Source organism: Gopherus evgoodei, unplaced genomic scaffold, assembly GCF_007399415.2.
Source record: "Gopherus evgoodei ecotype Sinaloan lineage unplaced genomic scaffold, rGopEvg1_v1.p scaffold_80_arrow_ctg1, whole genome shotgun sequence".
NCBI lineage: Eukaryota > Metazoa > Chordata > Testudines > Testudinidae > Gopherus > Gopherus evgoodei.
In genome coordinates this window covers 181,988-202,700 of record NW_022060101.1, presented here as the reverse complement: position 1 = coordinate 202,700, position 20,713 = coordinate 181,988, and the positions used below count along the sequence as shown (strand labels likewise).

At 62.0% G+C, this 20,713-nt stretch overlaps 2 protein-coding genes across 2 annotated transcripts; both read right to left on the bottom strand.

Annotated features, from left to right (window-relative positions):
* Positions 1-427: 427 nt before the first annotated feature.
* LOC115643964 lies at positions 428-5,330 on the bottom strand. The gene is made up of 6 exons (XM_030547989.1): positions 5,220-5,330; positions 4,818-5,016; positions 4,441-4,473; positions 3,502-3,537; positions 3,134-3,166; positions 428-1,748 (listed from the first exon to the last, which is right to left on the bottom strand). Exons 1-6 carry the CDS (start codon positions 5,328-5,330, stop codon positions 1,441-1,443), a joined length of 720 nt encoding a protein of 239 aa, XP_030403849.1. The 3' UTR covers positions 428-1,440.
* Positions 5,331-6,382: 1,052 nt separating this feature from the next.
* On the bottom strand, positions 6,383-10,977 carry LOC115643976 (class I histocompatibility antigen, F10 alpha chain-like). Its single transcript, XM_030548034.1, has 4 exons — positions 10,719-10,977; positions 8,685-8,951; positions 7,365-7,640; positions 6,383-7,041 (listed from the first exon to the last, which is right to left on the bottom strand). Exons 1-4 carry the CDS (start codon positions 10,783-10,785, stop codon positions 6,740-6,742), a joined length of 912 nt encoding a protein of 303 aa, XP_030403894.1. The 5' UTR covers positions 10,786-10,977; the 3' UTR covers positions 6,383-6,739.
* Positions 10,978-20,713: the final 9,736 nt, after the last annotated feature.

Sequence of the window (20,713 nt, the reverse complement as noted above, 5' to 3'; positions counted from 1 at the left end):
CCAACAGGGGACACCCCAGGCCTCGGCCTGTGAATCCTCCTGCATTGACTGGAGTTTTCAGTTCTCAGCAACAGGGCGGTTCGGCTCGCTGGGGCAGCAGAGCCTGGCGCCGGGAGGGGAGACGGGCTCAGACAGACACAGCAAACACCCAGACAGGTGAGGGGCACACCAGAGACAGGGCCTTTGTTCCAGGGGTTCAGTGACACGAGCTAGTGCAGCGGGTCTCACGCTTTCCAGACTGTCCCCCTTTCCGAAGGCGGATTGTCTTGCGTCCCCCAAGTTTCTCCTCACTTAAAAGTACTTAAAAATCAGACATGAAACTATGGACGTGTCACAGTCACACTATTATTGAAACATTTCCGAGCGGTAGGCGTGTCAGTCTGTATCCACAAAAAGAACAGGAGTCCTTATGGCACCTTAGTCCTTATGGCACCTAACACATTTATCTGGGCAGAAGCTTTCACGGGCAGAAGCTCCTGAGGTCCCTTCCAACCTTGATATTCTATGATTCTGTGTTACAGCCCACTTCATCGGCTGCATGGAGTGAACAATACAGTAGTACATTTTTACCGTATAATTATAAGATACAGAAGATATCAATATATATTGTATAAGATACAATAATTGGAATATAAACACTGCACTTACATGTCAGTGCCCTGTACATTACACAGAGCCACAGAAACAGTCATGGTATGAAACTGTGGTATACACCAATTTCACTAGTGTTTTTTGTGTAGCCTGCTGCACAACTAGGGAAATATCCAGCGGAGTTGATGGACCCCCTGGCAGGTCTCTGTGACCCCCCAGGGGTGCGCGTCCCCTGGTTGAGAAATCTAAGGGTCTCTGCCCCACACAGCAGCTTTCACTGTAAGTCTGACAGATCCCAGGTATTTAACCTGTTGTACTCAAAGTGCTGCACAGGATCTTTTCAGGGGGTTAAGGCAAAGCCCCACATTTCTTGGTAATACATGTATCAATCTGCACTGCATCATCTGCGTATGAGATATATCACACACACACACACACACACACACACACACACTCCCTCTTGTTGTTGTTACCAACTAGTTGCTCCCCTTAACTGCACTGGCCAGGTTAGTTAGATGGGGGAGGGGTGGAGCCGGGGTCCTCTGCAAGACACCTCCCCTCATAGCAGCTTCCCTCTCAAGCAAATCTGCACCAGATTCAAAATCTGGGTGTGTCCATTGGTCATCTGTGGTGCCTCCTTCTGGCTGTTGTCCCAATGCTGCACAGAGGGTGTTTCCAAGGGAAGGTGCTGGCTTCTAACCCCCGAGGCCGTCAGTGTGTCTGAGCTTCTCTAGTGAGCCCACTTGGCCCATTTTATTGTCCTTGGGGCTGGCTCCCAGCCCCTCTCCAAGGGGTGCAGCTGTCTGGAGGTGCTGCCTTCCACACCTGGCTCATCCACACCTTGTTCATTCAACAGGGCAATTGATTAAAGCGGGGAGGGGGGGATCTTATTCTACTCCTAGCGAAAAGATATTTTTCTCCCGCGAGGCAGCCGAGCGTCACACCTGGGGCCTGGTCACCGAGGCAGAGGGAAAGAGTGAGGGATTCAGTCCAGGTCACACGGACAGTCAGCAGCCGAGGAGGGGGGGGAAGACCCCAGGGAATGACTCCAGCCGCTGGGGGGTCCCCGTCGTCGAGCGGGGCAGGAACACCCATGGGGAGGAGCTGCTGAGCTTCTGGATGGCGACTGGTCTCTCCCACACTTATGGCCTCCGACCCTGCAAGAACGAGATACAGGGAGTCAGGGGGAGCCCAGAGCCTCCCCTTTTCTGGTGGCTCCATACTCTCCCTTTTCTGGCAGTCCCCCCAGGTGCACCCCCTTTTTCTATGGTGCCTCTGCAGGAGCCGTGTCTGTTCGTACGGTTCAGAGCTGACACTGGAGAGGGACCCGCTGCAGCTGGACAGGGGCTCCCCCCACCCTCAGGTCGTTCTCCAGATCCCCCCGCAGCAGGGCCAGATGGGGTGAGACGCTCCATACCCAGCGGGGTCACTCCCAGCTCTGTCTGGGCAGGCTGGTCTGCTAGAGGAGCAGGGCCTGGGGGGCTCCCCCCACCCTCAGGCCGTTCTCCAGACCCTCCCGCAGCAGGGCCAGATGGGGGTGAAACGCTCCATACCCAGCAGGGTCACTCCCAGCTCTGTCTGGGCAGGCTGGTCTGCTAGAGGAGCAGGGCCTGGGGGGCTCTCCCCACCCTCAGGCCATTCTCAAGATCCCCCCACAGCAGGGCCAGATGGGGTGAGATGCTCCATACCCAGCAGGGTCACTCCCAGCTCTGTCTGGGCAGGCTGGTCTGCTAGAGGAACAGGGCCTGGGGGCTCCCCCCACCCTCAGGCCGTTCTCCAGATCCCCCCACAGCAGGGCCAGATGGGGTGAGATGCTCCATACCCAACAGGATCAGTCCCAGCTCTGTCTGGGCAGGCTGGTCTGCTAGAGGAACAGGGCCTGGGGGCTCCCCCCACCCTCAGGCCGTTCTCCAGATCCCCCCGCAGCAGGGCCAGATGGGGGTGAAACGCTCCATACTCAGCAGGATCAGTCCCAGCTCTGTCTGGGCAGGGTGGGGGGAAGAGGAGGGAGTTCCCAGGCTGGTTCATTGCTCCCCACCGTGGGGAGCAGGTGTTCAGACTCCCCCACTCTGCCCCCAGGCTGGTCTGCTAGAGGGGCAGGGTCTGGGGGCTCCCCCCACCCTCAGGCCGTTCTCCAGATCCCCCCGCAGCAGGGCCAGATGGGGTGAGATGCTCCATACCCAGCAGGGTCACTCCCAGCTCTGTCTGGGCAGGCTGGTCTGCTAGAGGAGCAGGGCCTGGGGGGCTCTCCCCACCCTCAGGCCGTTCTCCAGACCCTCCCGCAGCAGGGCCAGATGGGGGTGAAACGCTCCATACCCAGCAGGGTCACTCCCAGCTCTGTCTGGGCAGGGTGGGGGGAAGAGGAGGGAGTTCCCAGGCTGGTTCATTGCTCCCCACCGTGGGGAGCAGGTGTTCAGACTCCCCCACTCTGCCCCCAGGCTGGTCTGCTAGAGGGGCAGGGCCTGGGGGGCTCTGGGCCTATGGCTGGGGGGAGTCGCCCACCCAGAAAGCAGCCAGGCCCTGGGCTGAAGTCACCACTTACCCAGTGAGCCGGTGTCACACCCAGAGTCGCTGCCTGTGGGAGGGAGAAGGGGGTTAGCGCTGGGCAGAGGGCTGGTTCCTGGCTGATCCCCCCACCCCACACCAATGGGATCAGACTGGGGTGAGCAGAACGTCTCCGAGGCCCAGAAGTGGCCCAGCCCAGGCAGGGACCATGGGAAGGGATCAGAAAGGAACGAGTCCCCGAGTCCCCACAGCCTGGAATGACCCCCCTCCCCCTTGCAGAGGGAACCCACCCCCAGCTGGGGGACTGCAGGGCACCCTGGGGCAGGGCCTGGGGAAGGCATCTCCCCATAGAGGTCTCTGTGACCACAGCTGATCCCCAGGGGGGCTGGACCCCCCAACACTTACCACTGCTGGATCCTTTGCTGGATTCTTTGTCACTGGCTGTGGGGGAGAAGGGGACAGGGTCAATGTCTCCGAGCCCAGGGGGTCAGTGTGCTCCTGGGGTCATGGCCCCCCTCAGAGGGGTTCCAGCCACACCCATCCCGTTACACCCACCCCTCCCCGGGGGAGCTGCCCTGGGAGCCCAGACCATCACTGCCGGCTCGGCCTGGGGGGCCCGGGCCCCGACCCCAAGCCTGGGTGAGGAAGGGCCCATGTGGCAGGGCCCCTGTGGTGGGATCTCAGGGACCGTGCCTCCCAGCTCTGCCGAGGGGAGCCTGGCCCCAGAGAGGGGAAAGGAGGGGCCCCTGGTTACCTGCCCTGCTCACAGATGACCCTCCTGGAGAGTGCAGGGTGAATCGCCAAGTCCCATTCACAGCCCCCCCCGAGATCCCACCCCCACCTGGTCTCCCTGCTGGGGCCTCTGACCAGGAACTGAAGGGTTAATGGGTCACCCCTCCTGCTCCATCATTAACCCAGAGAGGAGCTGGAGTCCTGATTGCCCTCTGTGGGGGGACAAGCGGGGTTAGTGTCTCCTGAACCGGTGCTGGCGAGGCAGACGTCTCCCTAGGAATCGATTCCACCCTCACCTCCCCCACCCCCCCGGCCCAGGGCTCACCACCCCCCAGCCTGCCCCAGACAGGGAACAGCATCACCCAGAGCTGCCCCAGGGCAGAGCCAGCCAAGACCCCCCGCCTGGTACGGCTCAGCCCGGAGACCAGGGGGCCTGCACCCCACAGAGCCGGGGGCACGTCGCGCGACGCAGGGAATTGCGAGTGACTGGCTGAGCAGGGGGCAATGGGGCGTTAGTGCCCGGACCTCGAGAGCCCGGTCCCGGGGGGGGTTCTGGGCTGGGCTGTGCCCCATCCCCACACCTGCCAGCAGCACCAACGGGCTCTCGCTCACCCTGAGCTGGAGTGTATCCGGCTCCGGTTTTCCCTGCAGAGACAAGGCAGATTGCAGTGAGTGCGGCCGCTCCCGGGGCAGGAACCAGCTCCGATCCGTGTTCCCAGCCCAGCACAGACCCCGGGGGCTCAGGGCGCGACTCAGTGTCCCAGGGGAAGCCGGGCGTAAGGAACGAAACAGAGAGACCCAGCACCATCCGCTCCATCTCTGGCTCTGGCCCAGCAGCAGCCCCCAGCGGGGTCTCTGCCCAGCCCTCTGCAGGGCAGTCACACAGCCTCAACACAGGGGTCTGGATTGCTCCCACCCCCGGGGCCCCATCGCAGGCCCCACACTGAGAGGTGGCTCCCCAAGGCCTGGCACCACCAGCCCCCCATTACCTGAGCACCGCCTCCTCCAGAGAACAAACCCAACTGCGCCACCAGCGAGCAGGGCAGTGACAGCAACGGCCCCAATCAGCGCAGGGGTGTGACCGCGGAGCCAGCCTGGATCCCAGCCCGGGCCGGGGTGTGACCGCGGAGCCAGCCTGGATCCCAGCCCGGGCCGGGGTGTGACCGCGGAGCCAGCCTGGATCCCAGCCTGGGCGGGGTGTTACCGCGGAGCCAGCCTGGATCCCAGCCTGGGCTGGGGTGTGACTGTGGAACCAGCCTGGATCCCAGCCTGGGCCAGGGTGTGACCGCGGAGCCAGCCTGGATCCCAGCCTGGGCCGGGGTGTAACCGTGGAGCCAGCCTGGATCCCAGCCTGGGCTGGGGTGTGACCGCGAAGCCAGCCTGGATCCCACCCGGGCCGAGGTGTAACCGCGGAGCCAGCCTGGATCCCAGCCTGGGCGGGGTGTGACTGCGGAGCCAGCCTGGATCCCAGCCCGGGCCAGGGGTCCCTGGCACTGAAACATTGGCTGGAGGTGGAACGGGTTTGGGAACACGGCGAGCCTGGTGCCAGGCCCCTGTGAGTTAGCGGGAGTTTACAGTCCTGTTAACGAAGGATTGAAAAGGGAACGCGAGGCCTGGGCCCGGGGAGAAGAGACGCTCAGGAAGGAGCAGGGAAGGGCACCCGCTTCCCCTGGCCGCTGCGGTTTGAAGAGTAACGGACGTTCCCAGAACAGACTCACTGTGGGGGTACGGAGCACGGGGCAGGGTAAAGAGACAGCCACGGGGGGTGCGAATGGGGGACGGGACGGACGTGGTGTTTGGGGGGGGGTGTCTCACTCCCTGCTCCCTTGCAGAGCCCCCGTCCCGCTCGGCTCCGCGGTCACACCCCGCCCCGGGCTGGGATCCAGGCTGGCTCCGCGGTCACACCCCGGCCCGGGCTGAGATCCAGGCTGGCTCCGCGGTCACACCCCGCCCCGGGCTGGGATCCAGGCTGGCTCCGCGGTCACACCCCACCCCGGGCTGGGATCCGGGCTGGCTCCACGGTCACACCTCGGCCCGGGTGGGATCCAGGCTGGCTCCGCGGTCACACCCCGGCCCAGGCTGGGATCCAGGTTGGCTCCGCGGTTACACCCCGGCCCAGGCTGGGATCCGGGCTGGCTCCACGGTCACACCTCGGCCCGGGTGGGATCCAGGCTGGCTTCACGGTCACACCCCGGCCCGGCTGGGATCCAGGCTAGCTCCACGGTCACACCCTGGCCCGGGCTGAGATCCAGGCTGGCTCCGCGGTCACACCCCGGCCCAGGCTGAGATCCAGGCTGGCTCCGCGGTCACACCCCGCCCAGGCTGGGATCCAGGCTGGCTCCGCGGTCACACCCCGCCCAGGCTGGGATCCAGGCTGGCTCTGCGGTCACACCCCGGCCAGGCTGGGATCCAGGCTGGCTCCGCGGTCACACCCCGGCCAGGCTGGGATCCAGGCTGGCTCCGCGGTCACACCCCGGCCAGGCTGGGATCCAGGCTGGCTCCGCGGTCACACCCCGGCCAGGCTGGGATCCAGGCTGGCTCCGCGGTCACACCCCGCCCAGGCTGGGATCCAGGCTGGCTCCACAGTCACACCCCGGCCCAGGCTGGGATCCAGGCTCGCTCCGCGGTTAAACCCCGGCCAGGCTGGGATCCAGGCTGGCTCCACGGTCACACCCCGCCCCGGGCTGGGATCCAGGCTGGCTCCGCGGTCACACCCCGCTTCATTTATCAGCTCCCTCTGGCTTCCCGGGGTGCCCCCTCCCTCTGGGTCCTGTCTTAGCCTCCTCCCCCACTAGCCACAGGCCCTGCCTGTCCTGCGGCTTCGCTCATTTTCTCCACCTGGGGAGGTGAGCGAAGTGTGTTACCGGTGGGGCTGTAGGGCCAGTCGCCCTGTGACACCCCCCCATTTCATTCAGCGTCCACACCCCCCGGCCTCACCCCACACGGCGACGAGCGGCTGGGCCAGGCTCTCGTGCTCCACATGGCAGCGGTACAGGCCTCTCTCCCGGGGGTCGAGCTCCACCGTGGCCCAGGCGTGGTAGGTCCCGTCCCCGTTGGGCAGGACCCCCCCTCGCCACGTCTCCTGCTCTCTGCTCTCCCCCTTTCGCAGCCAGCTCAGGGCGATGTCACGGGGGTAGAAGCCGTGGGCCCGGCAGCAGAGGGTGGTGGGGCCGTCAGGGGCGTCTCTGCCGGTGACCCGCACGGCCGGGCGCTCTGGGGAGACGAGGGGGCAGAGGGAGAGCCGCAGGGTTAGTGCCAGTGGGAAAGCAGGAGAGGTCAGAGCCTGGGAAACACCCCACAGGGACCTGCCCCGCACAGGAGCCCAGGGGAGAGGGGACCTGCCTGGGGAGGGGTCTCTGCACCCTGCCGGCATAGCACAGAAGGGGACCCCCTAAAAGACTCAGCTGACCTCTGGGGGTCTTGCCCTGTAACCCAGCCCTGGGTCAATATAATTAGTATCTCAGACAGGCCAGGGAGTGGGTGAGTCTCTGCAGGGGGGGGTCCCCCCACCCGGGTGGGCTCCCTGCCCCCCTCACCTCTCCTCTGCAGCGTCTCCTTCCCGTAGCCCAGGTATTTCTGCAGCCACTCGACGCATTTCCGCTCCAGATAGTCCCGCTGCTGCTGGCTCAGACGCCGGTCGGCCTCCATCTTCCCCTTGGTGATCTCGGCCTCCTTGCTGGGCGCCACCCAGGTGGGGGTGCGGGTGTCGTAGGAGAGGAAATCCCGCCCGTCGTAGCCGTACTGCCAGAAGCCCCCCGTGCTGCCGTCCGCCCGCAGCTGGCAGCCGTACATGTACTGGAAGGTGTGCAGGCCTGGAGGGACGCACGGAGCCGGGTGAGGCCGCAGATCCGGCCACGGCGCCTGACACGGCTCGTTACACCTGACTTGGGGCCACGGCCCCTCGGTCTCTCAGCCCCTTGCTGCCCCCATGGCCCCTCGCTGCTCCCATGGCCCCTCGCTGCTCCCACAATCCCTCGCAGCCCCTCGTGGCCCCACAGCCCCTCACTGCCCCCACGACCCAGCCACCGCAGACAACCCCAGGGCGAGTCGCTTGTGCTGCTATTGAACTCAGTTCCGAGGGAGGGTCTGGGACATGGCTCGGCTGGGGGCTGGGGTTAAGGTTGGGCATATGGCTCAGCCAGGGCGAGGGTTGGGGTTATGGCTTGGCCCGGGGTCGGATCACCATTAGCCCTGGGGCCGGGGGCCGGTCACAGCTCAGCCAGGACTCAGACAAGGGTCACTGTTAGCCCAGGGTTGGGCCCGGATCACCGCTCCGCTCAGCGCTGGAGCTGGGGTTACCCTGAGGCCAGGGCTGGGGTGATGGCTGGTTCCTCCTTTGCCCAGGGTGACGGGCACCGGCCAGCGCAGGGCGCGGGCTGGGGAGATTTACGGCCAGCACTGGGGCTGGGACTGGGGTTACGGTCACTGCTCAGCCGAGAGCTACGGTCCCTGCTGGGCCCGGGGACGGGGTCCCTGCCGGGGATGGGGACAAGGGACGGGGGCACTTCCAGGCCTGGTGACGGGGTCACCACGGGGATGGGGGTCCGGGCTAGGCCGGAGACAAGGTCACTGCCAGGTCTGGGGACAGGGTCACCACAGGGATGAGGGTCTGTGCTAGGCCCAGGGTCACTGCCGGGGATGGGGACAAGGGACAGGGTCACCACTAGACCTGGGGACAGGGGATGGAGTCACTGCTTAGGCCCAGGGATATGGGACAAGGTCACCACCGGGCCTGGGGTCACCGCGGGGACCAGGGATGGAGACAGAACAGAATCTCTCCTAGGTCCCAGGCTCTGGGGTCCCTCCTAGACCCAGAGTCTAGGGTCACCGCCAGGCCCCACACCCCGGCCCCTCATCCCCGCTCTGGTTGTAGTGCTCCATGGCGATACGGACGTTGCCGTTGAAGGGCTCCTGCCAGCCCTTGGCGATCCAGGTCTGCCGGTCCCAGTACTCGGGCCCCTCGGCCTGGATCCAGGGGGCGCGGGGCTGGGCCCCCTTCCCCTCACTGTCGAAATGGAAGAAGAGCTGGTCGTCCAGGTACCCGACCACGGTGAACTGGGGCAGCCCCGGGCCGGGCTCCGACACCGCCGTGTAGAAATAGCGCAGCAAGTGCGGGCCTGGGTCTGCAGGGAGAGAGAGAGAGAGACCCTCCTGTCAGCCAGCAGCCCCCTTCCCCGTCCAGCCCCCAGGGCAAGCCGGGACCCCACCCCACACTGCAGAGGGGAGAGACCCTCCCGTCAGCCAGCAGCCCCCTTCCCTGTCCAGCCCCCGGGGAGAGCCGGGACCCCACCCCACACTGCAGAGGGGAGAGACCCTCCTGTCAGCCAGCAGCCCCCTTCCCCGTCCAGCCCCCAGGGCAAGCTGGGACCCCACCCCACACTGCAGTGGGGAGAGACCCTCCCGTCAGCCAGCAGCCCCCTTCCCTGTCCAGCCCCGGGGAGAGCCGGGACCCCACCCCACACTGCAGAGGGGAGAGACCCTCCCGTCAGCCAGCAGCCCCCTTCCCCGTCCAGCCCCCAGGGCAAGCTGGGACCCCACCCCACACTGCAGTGGGGAGAGACCCTCCCGTCAGCCAGCAGCCCCCTTCCCTGTCCAGCCCCCGGGGAGAGCCGGGACCCCACCCCACACTGCAGAGGGGAGAGACCCTCCCGTCAGCCAGCAGCCCCCTTCCCCGTCCAGCCCCCAGGGCGAGCCGGGACCCCACCCCACACTGCAGTGGGGAGAGACCCTCCCGTCAGCCAGCAGCCCCCTTCCCTGTCCAGCCCCACAGCCAGAAGCCCCTTTCGCCCAGCCCAGCCCCCGGGGAGAGCCGGGACCCCACCCCACACTGCAGAAGGGAGAAACCCTCCTCATCAGTCAGCAGCCCCCTTCCTCGTCCAGCCCTTAACCTGCAGCCCCCTTCCCTGTCCAGCCCTCAAGGCAAGCCGGGACCCCACCCCACACTGCAGTGGGGAGAGACCGTCCCATCAGCCAGCAGCCCCCTTCCCCGTCCAGCCCCACAGCCAGCAGCCCCTTTCACCCAGCCCAGCCCCCGGGGAGAGCTGGGACCCCACCCCACACTGCAAGGGGGTAGATGGGGCCTCACTCTTTGCTGGGCCAGGGGTCCATGCAGTGTCCAACGTGATGGGGCCCAATCTCAATTGAGCAGGATCCGCGCAGCGCCTGACATGACCAGGCCCCTCATCCTGACTTCTGATCCCCATAAACTTTAATTAACAGCAGCAATTAGTGTCTGGCAGCCTCACCCACGTCGCGCTGGGCGCTCGCCAGATGGGGGATCGAAACCACAGGAGGGGGCTAGGCAGGGTGTTGGGAGAGCAGCCGTCACCGCAAAATCCAGTGTCCCACAAGGAGGGGCAAAGGGGGGGATGGGAGGGGAAACTGAGGCATAGCCAGAGGTTGTGACATGCGTAATGGCGTGGGGAAGGAAGTGGGGCAGGGCTGACCCGGAACTGGGGGTTCCTACAAAGACTGACTGAGCCCAGCTGGGACAGGAGCCCTGTTCCCTGTACCCCCTCCCATAACAATTGGCAGGGATCCCCACTCTCCGCAGCCATACCCCTCCCCAGGACACCCCCTCTTTTCCCAGGACGCCCAGCTATGAGGGTTGGGGGGTGGGTGCCAGTGTCCAGCTAGCCACCCGAGCTGCGATTCTGGGCTCGCATTAGTTTTACAGCCCCCAGTATCAGCAACTCACTCCTGATTCACAGCCAGGCAGCCGAGAGCAGAACTGGGCCCTGCGGGGGGCGGGGGGGGAGGCCTGCATTCGAGCCCCAAAACCCCTCACCCCAATACAAGCATTTCCTGCCCCCTGGTTCATCCCCCTCGACGCCTCCCAGCACAGGATCCTGCCCCTCCCTGCGAGCTGGGGGTAGCACCCCAATACTCACAGGCACAGCCCCCTGGGATGGCGAAGACCCCCAGCAGGAGGAGGCGGAGGGGGACAGGCACAGCCATGCTGAGCCCAGTCACTCTCCCCCCTACATCGGCCAGGACGCTCCCCACTGGGCTCCGGAGCAGAGCGACTCTCCGGGTACACCTTGCCCCTGGCCTCGTCCCTGGGACTTTGCCCCAGGAAGGGCTGGGGCAGCCGAGAAAGCCCCACAAGAGAGCAGCTGCCCCATCCCCTGGGACCAGGCAGAGCCCATCTGCCAGCCGGAGACAGAAAGTGAAAGTGTCACTGAGGATGGCACCTCCCCCCATGGGGCAAACACCTGGCTGGGCAGAGAGGTGTAATGGTTAGAGCTGGGGAGGGGCTAGGAGCCAAGACTCCTGGGTTCTCTCCCCGGCTCTGGGAGGGCAGTAGGGGTCTGGTGGGTTAGAGCCAGGGAGGGGCTGGGAGCCAGGAGGGGAGGGGAGGGGAACAGCCTCTGGCCCCCAGCATCTGGGTCTGGCCTGGCCACAGCTGCCCGCAGGGGCTCTGTCTCAGCCAGTCGCACAGCACTGGGGTCTGGATGCTGCCCCCCTGGGTGGCAGGGCCCAGCCTGTCCACAATCCCCCGTCCCAGGCCCCTACCTGAGCGTCTTGCTCCAGCAGTGACAGTCACCCCAGTGCCCAGCCCCAGAGGGGCGCCTGGCTCGGGGAGCAGGGGAGTGAGGGAGATCCCAGAATCCTGTCCCCCGTTACGGGTCAGTCCCCGTCTCCCATGGGCCGGGCTCACCCCCCCCAACGCCCCCTCGTACCCCAGCCAGCAACCACCCCCCGGCCTCATCCCACACAGCGAGACAGATCCAGAGTGTGGGGCCCAGAGGATCACAGGGGCAGGGCTGTCCCCAAAGGGGTGGGAGGAAGGGCAGTCTGGAGGCAGAGTGGGGGGGTGAGTGTCCCCTGGGTTCCTGGCCCCCCCTCACCTCTCCACTGCAGCTTCCCCCCCTCCCATCCTCCAGGTGTTTCCTGAGCCCCTCACAGACCCACTCCAGGCTCAGCCTCGCTCCATTGGCATGGGGGGGTTCGCTCTCCTCACCCCCAGCCCAGCGGGGGGGGTCGGGGCTATAGCCTCCCCGTAGTGTCTGTGCTGTGGGACCCCACACACACACGGTGCTGCCGGCTGCCTGGCTCTCCTGGCCAGGCCTGTGCTGGAGGGCGAGAGGGTCTGGAACCCACCCAGGGGGGCACCAGCCTGCACCGACCCCCCTATCCAACCCCCCAGACCTTGGGGGAAAGGTGTGTCTGGGCCTAGCTGTACCCGGCTGGCTCCCGTCCCTGCCTCAGGGTGAACCAGATCTGAGCTCGGGGTACAAACCCCAGCCTGGCTCCAGGGGTCGCTCTGACCCCATTCACACTAACCCCCCAGCATCCTGCCACGTCGGAGCCCACGGAGCTAGCTTAGCCTTCGATATTATCCGGCAGGAATCCACAGGCCTGCGTCCTGCAATACCGGGGGGGCCCTTAGCCTACAAGGAGGGTCCCCTGCCACCCAGCGCCCCCATTTCAGGCAGCCTGCACCAGTGAGGGGATCCCCCCTTGCCCCAGACCCTGCAGCCCAGCGGAGAGGTGCTGGGGTCGCTGCCCTGGACTCACTCCCAGTGTCTCTGGGTAAGTGACTCCCCCGACGGTCCCGTTCATCACCCCCAATCTCCCATCCCGCCCCACTGCACCCGATCCACTGTCTGTGCCGTGGGACCAAGTTCCCCAGACCCCCACGGGGAGGAGACCCCCAAGAGCCGCTCCCTGAGCTCTGCGTTCACTGGAGTTAGAACCTCTCCTCCCCCAGCCCCAAAGGGACCGGAGAACAGACTAAGCTGTATGGCAGGGGAACTCCCCCTCCACGGCAGGGACCGGCTGAGGGGAGACGTCACTCCAGCAGGGACACAGACACCCCCAGTCCGGTCACCGTGTGTGGAGGGCAGCCCAGCTGGGCAGTCAGTGAAATTTGGGGGGCAGAGCTGCTGGGGGCTGGGCCATCCAGCTAGGGAAGGGGATTAAAATTAAGTAGCCTTTACACAGCTCTGACAGACACTCACTGCACCAGGGAGCTGGGCTAGTCCTGGCCCTGCTCCGTGCCTCAGTTTCCCCTCTGTAGTAGAAGGATGACAATACCCACCTCTGTGAAGAGCTTGGAGATCTGTGGGTGACAAGCCCTGTGGAGGGCTGAGAACTGCCCAGGCGCTGCAGGACTGGGCCCCAGATTTGAGGCGTTTATGTAACAAGTAGCCACGACGATGAAACAAGTCTTTATTTCCAGGGTACAAACATCTCATCTGTAACTAGCAGACGGGCTCTGGAGATCACGTCGCTGTTTGCAGAAACCTCCATCCTGTGCATTACAATAGTGCCTGCCAGCCAGTCACAGCCCAGGGCCCGGGTGCCAGGCGCTGGACAGACACGCCCTGCCCCAAGGAGCTGGCAATTTACACAGATAGCACAGTAACTGCAGCAGGAGACACTGAGGCACAGAGATGGCAAATGCCTTGTCCATGTTCACCAGGTGGCAGGGCTGGGAATAGAACCGGAGTCTCCTGAGGTTATGACTGGATCCTATTCCCCACCTGCCTTTGGGCTAAGTTCCTGTGCCAGAAACACACAGCTACGAAGCCATTTCAGTGGCTTGCCCGGACCTGGGTTCCACCCATCCTGGGCTCATCACTGACTCCTGGTGACAGGCAGAAGCAATTCAGACATGGAGTTAACACCGGGGTGAAGGATCTGTCGTGGGAGGTGGCAAACGGGAGAACTCCAGGGCACGTTAAGGATGAAGCTCAAGGGTTTACAAGGAGTAACTCAGTCAGGGGTCCAATTCTGGGCATTTGTGGCCCAAACCCAGAACCACCGGGAGGTCGCACTAGGTTATCAAGAGTCACTGAGAGCCGGCCACAAAACTCCAGGGAAAGGCTATTGTTTCAATGTCGTGCACAACTGGCCTGTGGAACTCACTGCCACAAGATGCAGCTGACACTAAGAGCTTAGCAGGACTGGACGCTCCTGTGGCTAAAGAGAGCATCCAACGCCGAGTGGTTTTTTAAAAACTGATCCCTAGAAACAGGTTATTCCACAATTTTCCACTAGGGGGCACCCTACACCGGGATCAGCTGGCACTGGCCACTGGAAGAGACGGGATACCAGGGTAGATGGGCCCGTGGCAGGGCCATGCCCCCTTGTGGCACAGCACAGCCCTGCCGGGACCTTGCCCTCAGTCCCGTGCCAGTTCCCCCAGTAACGTGTTCGCTGCCGAGTACTCAGCGTAACGTTCCCCTTCCCGGGGCGCCGTGTGCTGAGTCTATGAAATAGCCTCTGTTGTCCCTTCCGGCCTAGACCCTTCCCTCTTGGGGTTCCCAACTCTCCCTAGCTCTGAGCCAGGAAGCCTGTTTGTGCCCCTGCAGCCCCTGGCCTCTCTGGGGAGGCTTTTCCACGGGCCACCTCCTGCCCTGCTCCCACAGCTCATCCCCCTAGTAAGGATCCCCAGCCCTCCTCCGTGGGGCCATGCACGGATTCCTATAGGCACCCCTGGCCCACCCCACGGAACCGCTCCTCTTGCCCGGCCGAGTCAGCTGACAGCTGGGTTTTCTCCTTGTCGGCCGAGAGGGTTAAATCTCACCCCTGAACAGGCAGTGTTGATATTCGGTCTAATGGAACAGCTGGCGTGAAACCAGGCCCAGACCAGGCTAAAAGGCAGAATCACCTTTCCCTGAACCTGCACTGTAAAGACTGTAACTGTCTTTCCCCTTCTCCTTCCTGAGCCAGAGCCCCCTGGAGCCAGGGACTGAGTCACTTCTCTCTGAAGACGGCATAGAGCAGTGAGACGAGATAGCAACCGGACACCCCCACGCTCCAGTATTCATGCTTGGACAGCTCCTACATGGAAGCCACGATCCTGGGCTAAAACATCGACCAACTCGGTCATAAGATGCAATTCGATCACGGGCTCCAGTCAGGTTTTTGTTTAAACAAAATATCTTCATCGCTCTTGGAAAAGTTGCATGGAAGTTTACAAACAAAGGCCATAGTGTAAGTCTTGTGTCACCTTAAACACAGTCCTAGCAGCCATACAAGGCACCACGGTCCAGGAGGGATGAGGTCACAGATATTACACCAGATTCCCTTCCTCCTGGGCAGATCTCTCGTCTCTACACTAAACCAGACCCTGGTGCCGTTCTTGTAACGTAAACACTTTGAGATGTACGCCAAGAAGTGAATTAATGTCCAAGTTCACACCAAGGTTCCCAGGTTTAAATTAGAATTTAATTCTCAAGGTAACAACTCTCCATTCTTTTTTCGTAACAAAATCCTACAATTTGCCTGAATACATATACCTACATTTGTGTTTGTAATTATTATTTTTTGTTAGCTTCGAAATAGTCTTTGGTATTGGTAGGAGAGTTAATGTGGAAATGTATCTTTATATTCTACTGATCTAGAAATGATCTATACAGGAATTGTTCTTTTAATTATAAATATGATATTAAACATTATGAGTTAGAAATACAATTTTTGCTTATTTTACTAATGTTTTAAAGTTATTTAGGATAATGCCTGGGATAGCCAGATTATTTTAGTTACTGGGAATTAGGAGATTTTTTTGATAATAAACCTACAAATTGTTTAAAGTTAGAATCAAATCGGGGAAAACTTCTAATTCTAAACAGAAGGATGGAATGACGTCTCCTCAAATTAAAGTTAAGAACAAGCAGAAAAAGAATAAACCTTGAAACTCTGCAATTAAGCAAAACTCCCAGGAAAGAATTACCATGTTACATCAGAAGCTTTCGTTCTGTGCCGAAATGTAACAACAGAAAGTTAAGCCAAATGACTTTTAAATGACTTGGTCGGTGTATATTTGAATTCACAATGCTGAAGAAGCCGCTAAGGAATTCCCAGAGGAGGCTGGACGCCCTAGAAAGGTGGATATTTCTGGATCCAGCACGCAAGCTGGGTGGGTAAGAAACATGCTGTGACACTCCGACCTGCCAAGTGGACAAATATGCAACTGAATCTGCACCTATCACCAAATCCAGGCCTCCCCAATGGGCTGATGATTGACAAAATAACTTGATCTGGTTTTGGAATCGAGCCAGCCCCTCAATACAACTGAACAGAAAAATAACTATATACAAAACGTTGCAAAATCCCAGTTCGTTGGATCTCTCTGCTAAGAGACCAGACTCTCTTCCCTTGGGAGCAGCCTTCATCTAAAGCCCCTGAGGTCTGGCATGCCCGGGCGTCTCGCTCCTGACTTGGGAAGAGCCCTCGTACGTAAGCAAAGGTCAGGAACTCTGCCCTCCCGAGAAGGCGTCTCTTTTAACTAAAAATCCTTTATGGACGAGAACCTGGGTTTTGGGACCTTACAGGTCTGAAGTCCCAAATACACAGAACCCGAGGAAAGAAAGTGCTTGTCTGACAAGCCAAACCTAACTGTGTAAAACTACAATAATCAATCCCCATCCCCAGCATCATGCCCGGAGACTCCGGACACCAAAAAGAAGATGAGAGAACCCCCCAGAGCACTAAAGCACAGGACGATTGCACAGGCCCTGTTCACTGCAACGGTTCCACAGGGCTTTTCTGTGCTTTGCAGGAGCCAGAATTTATCCCTGTAAAGCACAAATCTTCTCTTTTGAGAACCATGACCTTCCTCGTAGTTCAGATTCATGTCCCAGAAATCCAGACCATTGTTCTGGATCTTTCCACGGAAATTCTTAAAATTAACAACATTCACAGATACCAGTAAAATATCCTGGTTCCAAAGAAATGCCGAGAAACACCACACTAAAAAGGGCGGGGGGCGGGGAGAGCACTGAAGTACCCCTCAGATTTGAAATCTCCAAGGAATCTGGACGGAGTTCCAGGGGTAAATGGAACACCCTGTAACGAAGTGCTGGTGCCTAAATCCCCATGGTTGTCTCTCACCCAGAAAGCACTGTAATTGCACAGAAATAACAGTTGCATGTTTGGAAGGATAAGGCTGATCTAACGGACCAACTTACTGAAGCTACTTTGCTGTTGCTTAAAGAACTAACCGTAGGCTCACAATTGTCCTGCTGGGTATTTCCGCAATCGGAGGCTGCCCTGCGTGTTGGGAGAGCTCGGCAGCGATTCCTTGTTTAGTGGTTCAGCTCTGTGTTGTCTTATTTAAACTCAGCTCCTAACGTGAAGTGCTACTGAGAACCAGCAACTTCGTTACATCACTGGTTCTGCTCTGGCCGCAGCCATCCGGTCTCTGCATGTGTGTGAGAACTGCCAGAGAGAGTCCGGCTCAGATCTCTCCCTGGTAACGTGACACTACGTGAGCGCAAAGCTCCCCTCTAACTGCCAAACCTCACGTCTGTCTCAGTCGTGGGGCACACGGTGACTTGAACTGTGCTGGGTGTTTGAACTGCAGAGTCACTGGATGTGTGAATATCTTACACTCCGCACTAGCCTCAGGCCCGTTTCCGAGCGCATTAACTGGACTTGGTGCTGGTTTCCCTGTGGGCTCAAGTACAGAGACGGTTTCTTCTTTTCCTGCATGTCACACGCTATATCTAGAGAAAGTCCGACTGCGAGTCAGGTGCACGTTGTTCCCAGCAAGGGTAACGAACCACTGGAACAATTTGCTAATGGCTGCGGTGATCCTCCAGCCCCACAATGTGTAACTCACGACTGGCTGCTTCTCCCCAAGATCTGCCCCGTTCGGATCGTGAGGCAGGTCTCTGGCCTGTGCTGTCCAGGGGTCCGACAGATGATCACAGTGGTCCCGTTTGGCTCGATGTACGTGTGCTTTGCCTGCGACCCTCTGCAGCTAAAGGCCTTGCTCTGGCGCCCGTGACCCGGAGGAGAGATGCGCGTTCCCTCCTCATGCCGCCTTCCCCAGCGGCTCGCCTTGCCGGGCGCTTCAGGCCGCAGCCCCACGCACCTGGTCTGAGCCGTGTTCCTATCGTCTGCCATTTCCAAACTTCCACCCGAGAACGCCCCTGAACCAGAGCCGACCCCTGTGCCGGTCCTGGGCCTCTCCTCGGCCTTTGCAATCCGGCACTGCTAGCCCCCCCCGGGCACTGCTAGCTCCATCCCCCCAGCACTGCTAGCCCCCACCCCAGCACTGCTAGCCCCCCCCGGGCACTGCTAGCTCCCCGCCGGGCACTGCTAGCTCCACCCCCCCAGCACTGCTAGCCCCCACCCCCCCAGCACTGCTAGCTCCATCCCCCCAGCACTGCTAGCCCCCCCCGGGCACTGCTAGCTCCATCCCCCCAGCACTGCTAGCTCCATCCCCCCAGCACTGCTAGCCCCCACCCCGGGCACTGCTAGCTCCATCCCCCCAGCACTGCTAGCCCCCACCCCGGGCACTGCTAGCTCCATCCCCCCAGCACTGCTAGCTCCAACCCCCCAGCACTGCTAGCTCCATCCCCCCAGCACTGCTAGCCCCACCCCAGGCACTGCTAGCCCCACCCCAGGCACTGCTAGCTCCATCCCCCCAGCACTGCTAGCCCCACCCCAGGCACTGCTAGCCCCACCCAGGCACTGCTAGCTCCATCCCCCCAGCACTGCTAGGCCCCCTCAGGCACTGCTAGCTCCATCCCCCCAGCACTGCTAGGCCCCCTTGGGCACTGCTAGCCCCACCCCAGGCACTGCTAGCTCCATCCCCCCAGCACTGCTAGCCCCCCTCGGGCACTGCTAGCCCCATCCTCCCAGCACTACTAGCCCCCCTCGGGCACTGCTAGCTCCATCCCCCCAGCACTGCTAGCCCCCCTCGGGCACTGCTAGCTACACCCCCCCAGCACTGCTAGCTCCATCCCCCCAGCACTGCTAGCAACTCCTGGGCACTGCTAGCTCCATCCCCCCAGCACTGCTAGCCCCCCTCGGGCACTGCTAGCTCCATCCCCCCAGCACTGCTAGCCCCCCTCGGGCACTGCTAGCTACACCCCCCCAGCACTGCTAGCTCCATCCCCCCAGCACTGCTAGCAACTCCTGGGCACTGCTAGCTCCACCCCCCCAGCATTGCTAGCCCCCCTCGGGCACTGCTAGCTCCACCCCCCCAGCATTGCTAGCCCCCCTCGGGCACTGCTAGCTCCACCCCCCCAGCACTGTTAGCCCCACCCCAGGCACTGCTAGCTCCACCCCAGGCACTGCTAGCTCCACCCCAGGCACTGCTAGCCCCCCTCGGGCACTGCTAGCTCCATTCCCCCAGCACTGCTAGCCCCCCTCGGGCACTGCTAGCTCCATCCCCCCAGCACTGCTAGCCCCCCCCCAGCCACTGCTAGCTCCATCCCCCCAGCACTGCTAGCCCCCCTTGGGCACTGGTAGCTCCATCCCCCCAGCACTGCTAGCCCCACATGCTGCAGCCACTGGGCCCTGCCGCATTAACCCCTCACCCACCAGCAGCACAGGCAGCATCAGGTTTCCAATCCCGGCAGAGGCTTCGATCCCCCCGGAGTCTCCAGCTCTCGTGGGGGTGACAGACTGTCTCTGCCGTCCCTGCCCGGGCGGGAGGAACCAGCTGGGGTGCTGGGCCCCCCTTCTTCCCTTCCCATCAGTGACAGACTTGGCCCGGGTACAGGTCCAGTGGGTGTGGGGGGGAACACACCTCAGCCCTGCTCAGGGTCCCAGCAATTAAGGGACACCCCCTCTCACCCCTGGAGGCGCCTGTTTCATCCTTCTGCCATCGGCACAACTCATCAGCTGCCTCCCATCCCTCCCCAGTGCAAAGTGTTCACAGCCTCGGCATCTGGGTCTGAGAAACAAACCACGCGGCCCACAGCCCTGTACTGCCGTCCTGCCATGCTCCCTGCCTGCCCCCACTGCAGGGATCAGAGACTCGCAGTCCCCCCCCCCACACACAGACACACACAGACACACACAGACACACACACACACACACGCACACACACGCACACACAGCTCAGCCTCACTCCCCATCCGTGACTCACCCTCAGCCGACAGAAACCCCGGAGCTTCCCAAGGCAGCGACTCCTGGTCTTTTCTGCACGGTTTATTGATCACTTGCAGGGTCCGTCCAGCACTGGACTCTCGGGGAGGGGGAAGAGGAGAAATGAGGCGAAGGGATGCGCAGGAGAGACCTGGCTGGACTCCTGGCCCGGTCGGGCAGCCTCAGCCATCCCAAGACAACGTCATCGGCCTTTTATCCATCGAGCTAGAAGGAACGCCTCGTCATAAATCCAGCTCGTTAAATACAGCCGGGAAGGGGGCGACGGCGCTGGCCGGCTCCCCCAGGCTGCAGGGAGCTTCCCACAAGGGCTCCGGGGTACCACTGTCAGGGAGCACAGCGCACGCCCCGTGGGGAGACCCGGGGAAATGAGAGCGAGGGGGGCTGGCTCTCTGTCCTGCCGGCCAAACCCCGGCACAGCCCATCACTCCCGAGCCACCCCAGCACCCAGCTCCCTGGGCAGCACCGAGGGGAGAGGGCAGTGCCCCACGGGACACAGCTCCAGCTGGGCAGGACGCAGAGGGGGGTGGAAGGTTCCTTCTCCCCCTGCCACATTAGGTGGGTCGGGAACTCGGCAGCAAGGAGGAGCCGATGGGGCTGCCTGGGCTTGGCAGAGCCAGAGGAGGGGTCTGATCAGCCGCTCGCAATGATGAGGCAGCCAGATACTTTGGAGAGGCGTGAGGGAATAGGGAAGCGCACCCCTCATGCTGGCTGGGCAGGGCGGCGAGGGGGGTCTTCTCCCCAGTGTGGTGTCTGGTAGGCGGGTACCAGGAGGAGCAGCCAACACTAGCAGGGCGGCGAGGGCGTCTCCTTCCCCGTGAGGCGTTTCTGGTAGGTGGGTACCAGGGGAACCACCCAACCCTAGCAGGGCGGCGAGGGCGTCTCCTGCCTCATGTGGCATTTCTGGTAGGTGGGTACCAGGGGAACCAGCCGGCCCTAGAAGGGTGGCGAGGGAGTCTCCTTCCCCACGTGGCGTCTCTGGTGGGTGGGTACCAGGGGGACCAGCCAACCCCAGCACGGCAGCGAGGGGGT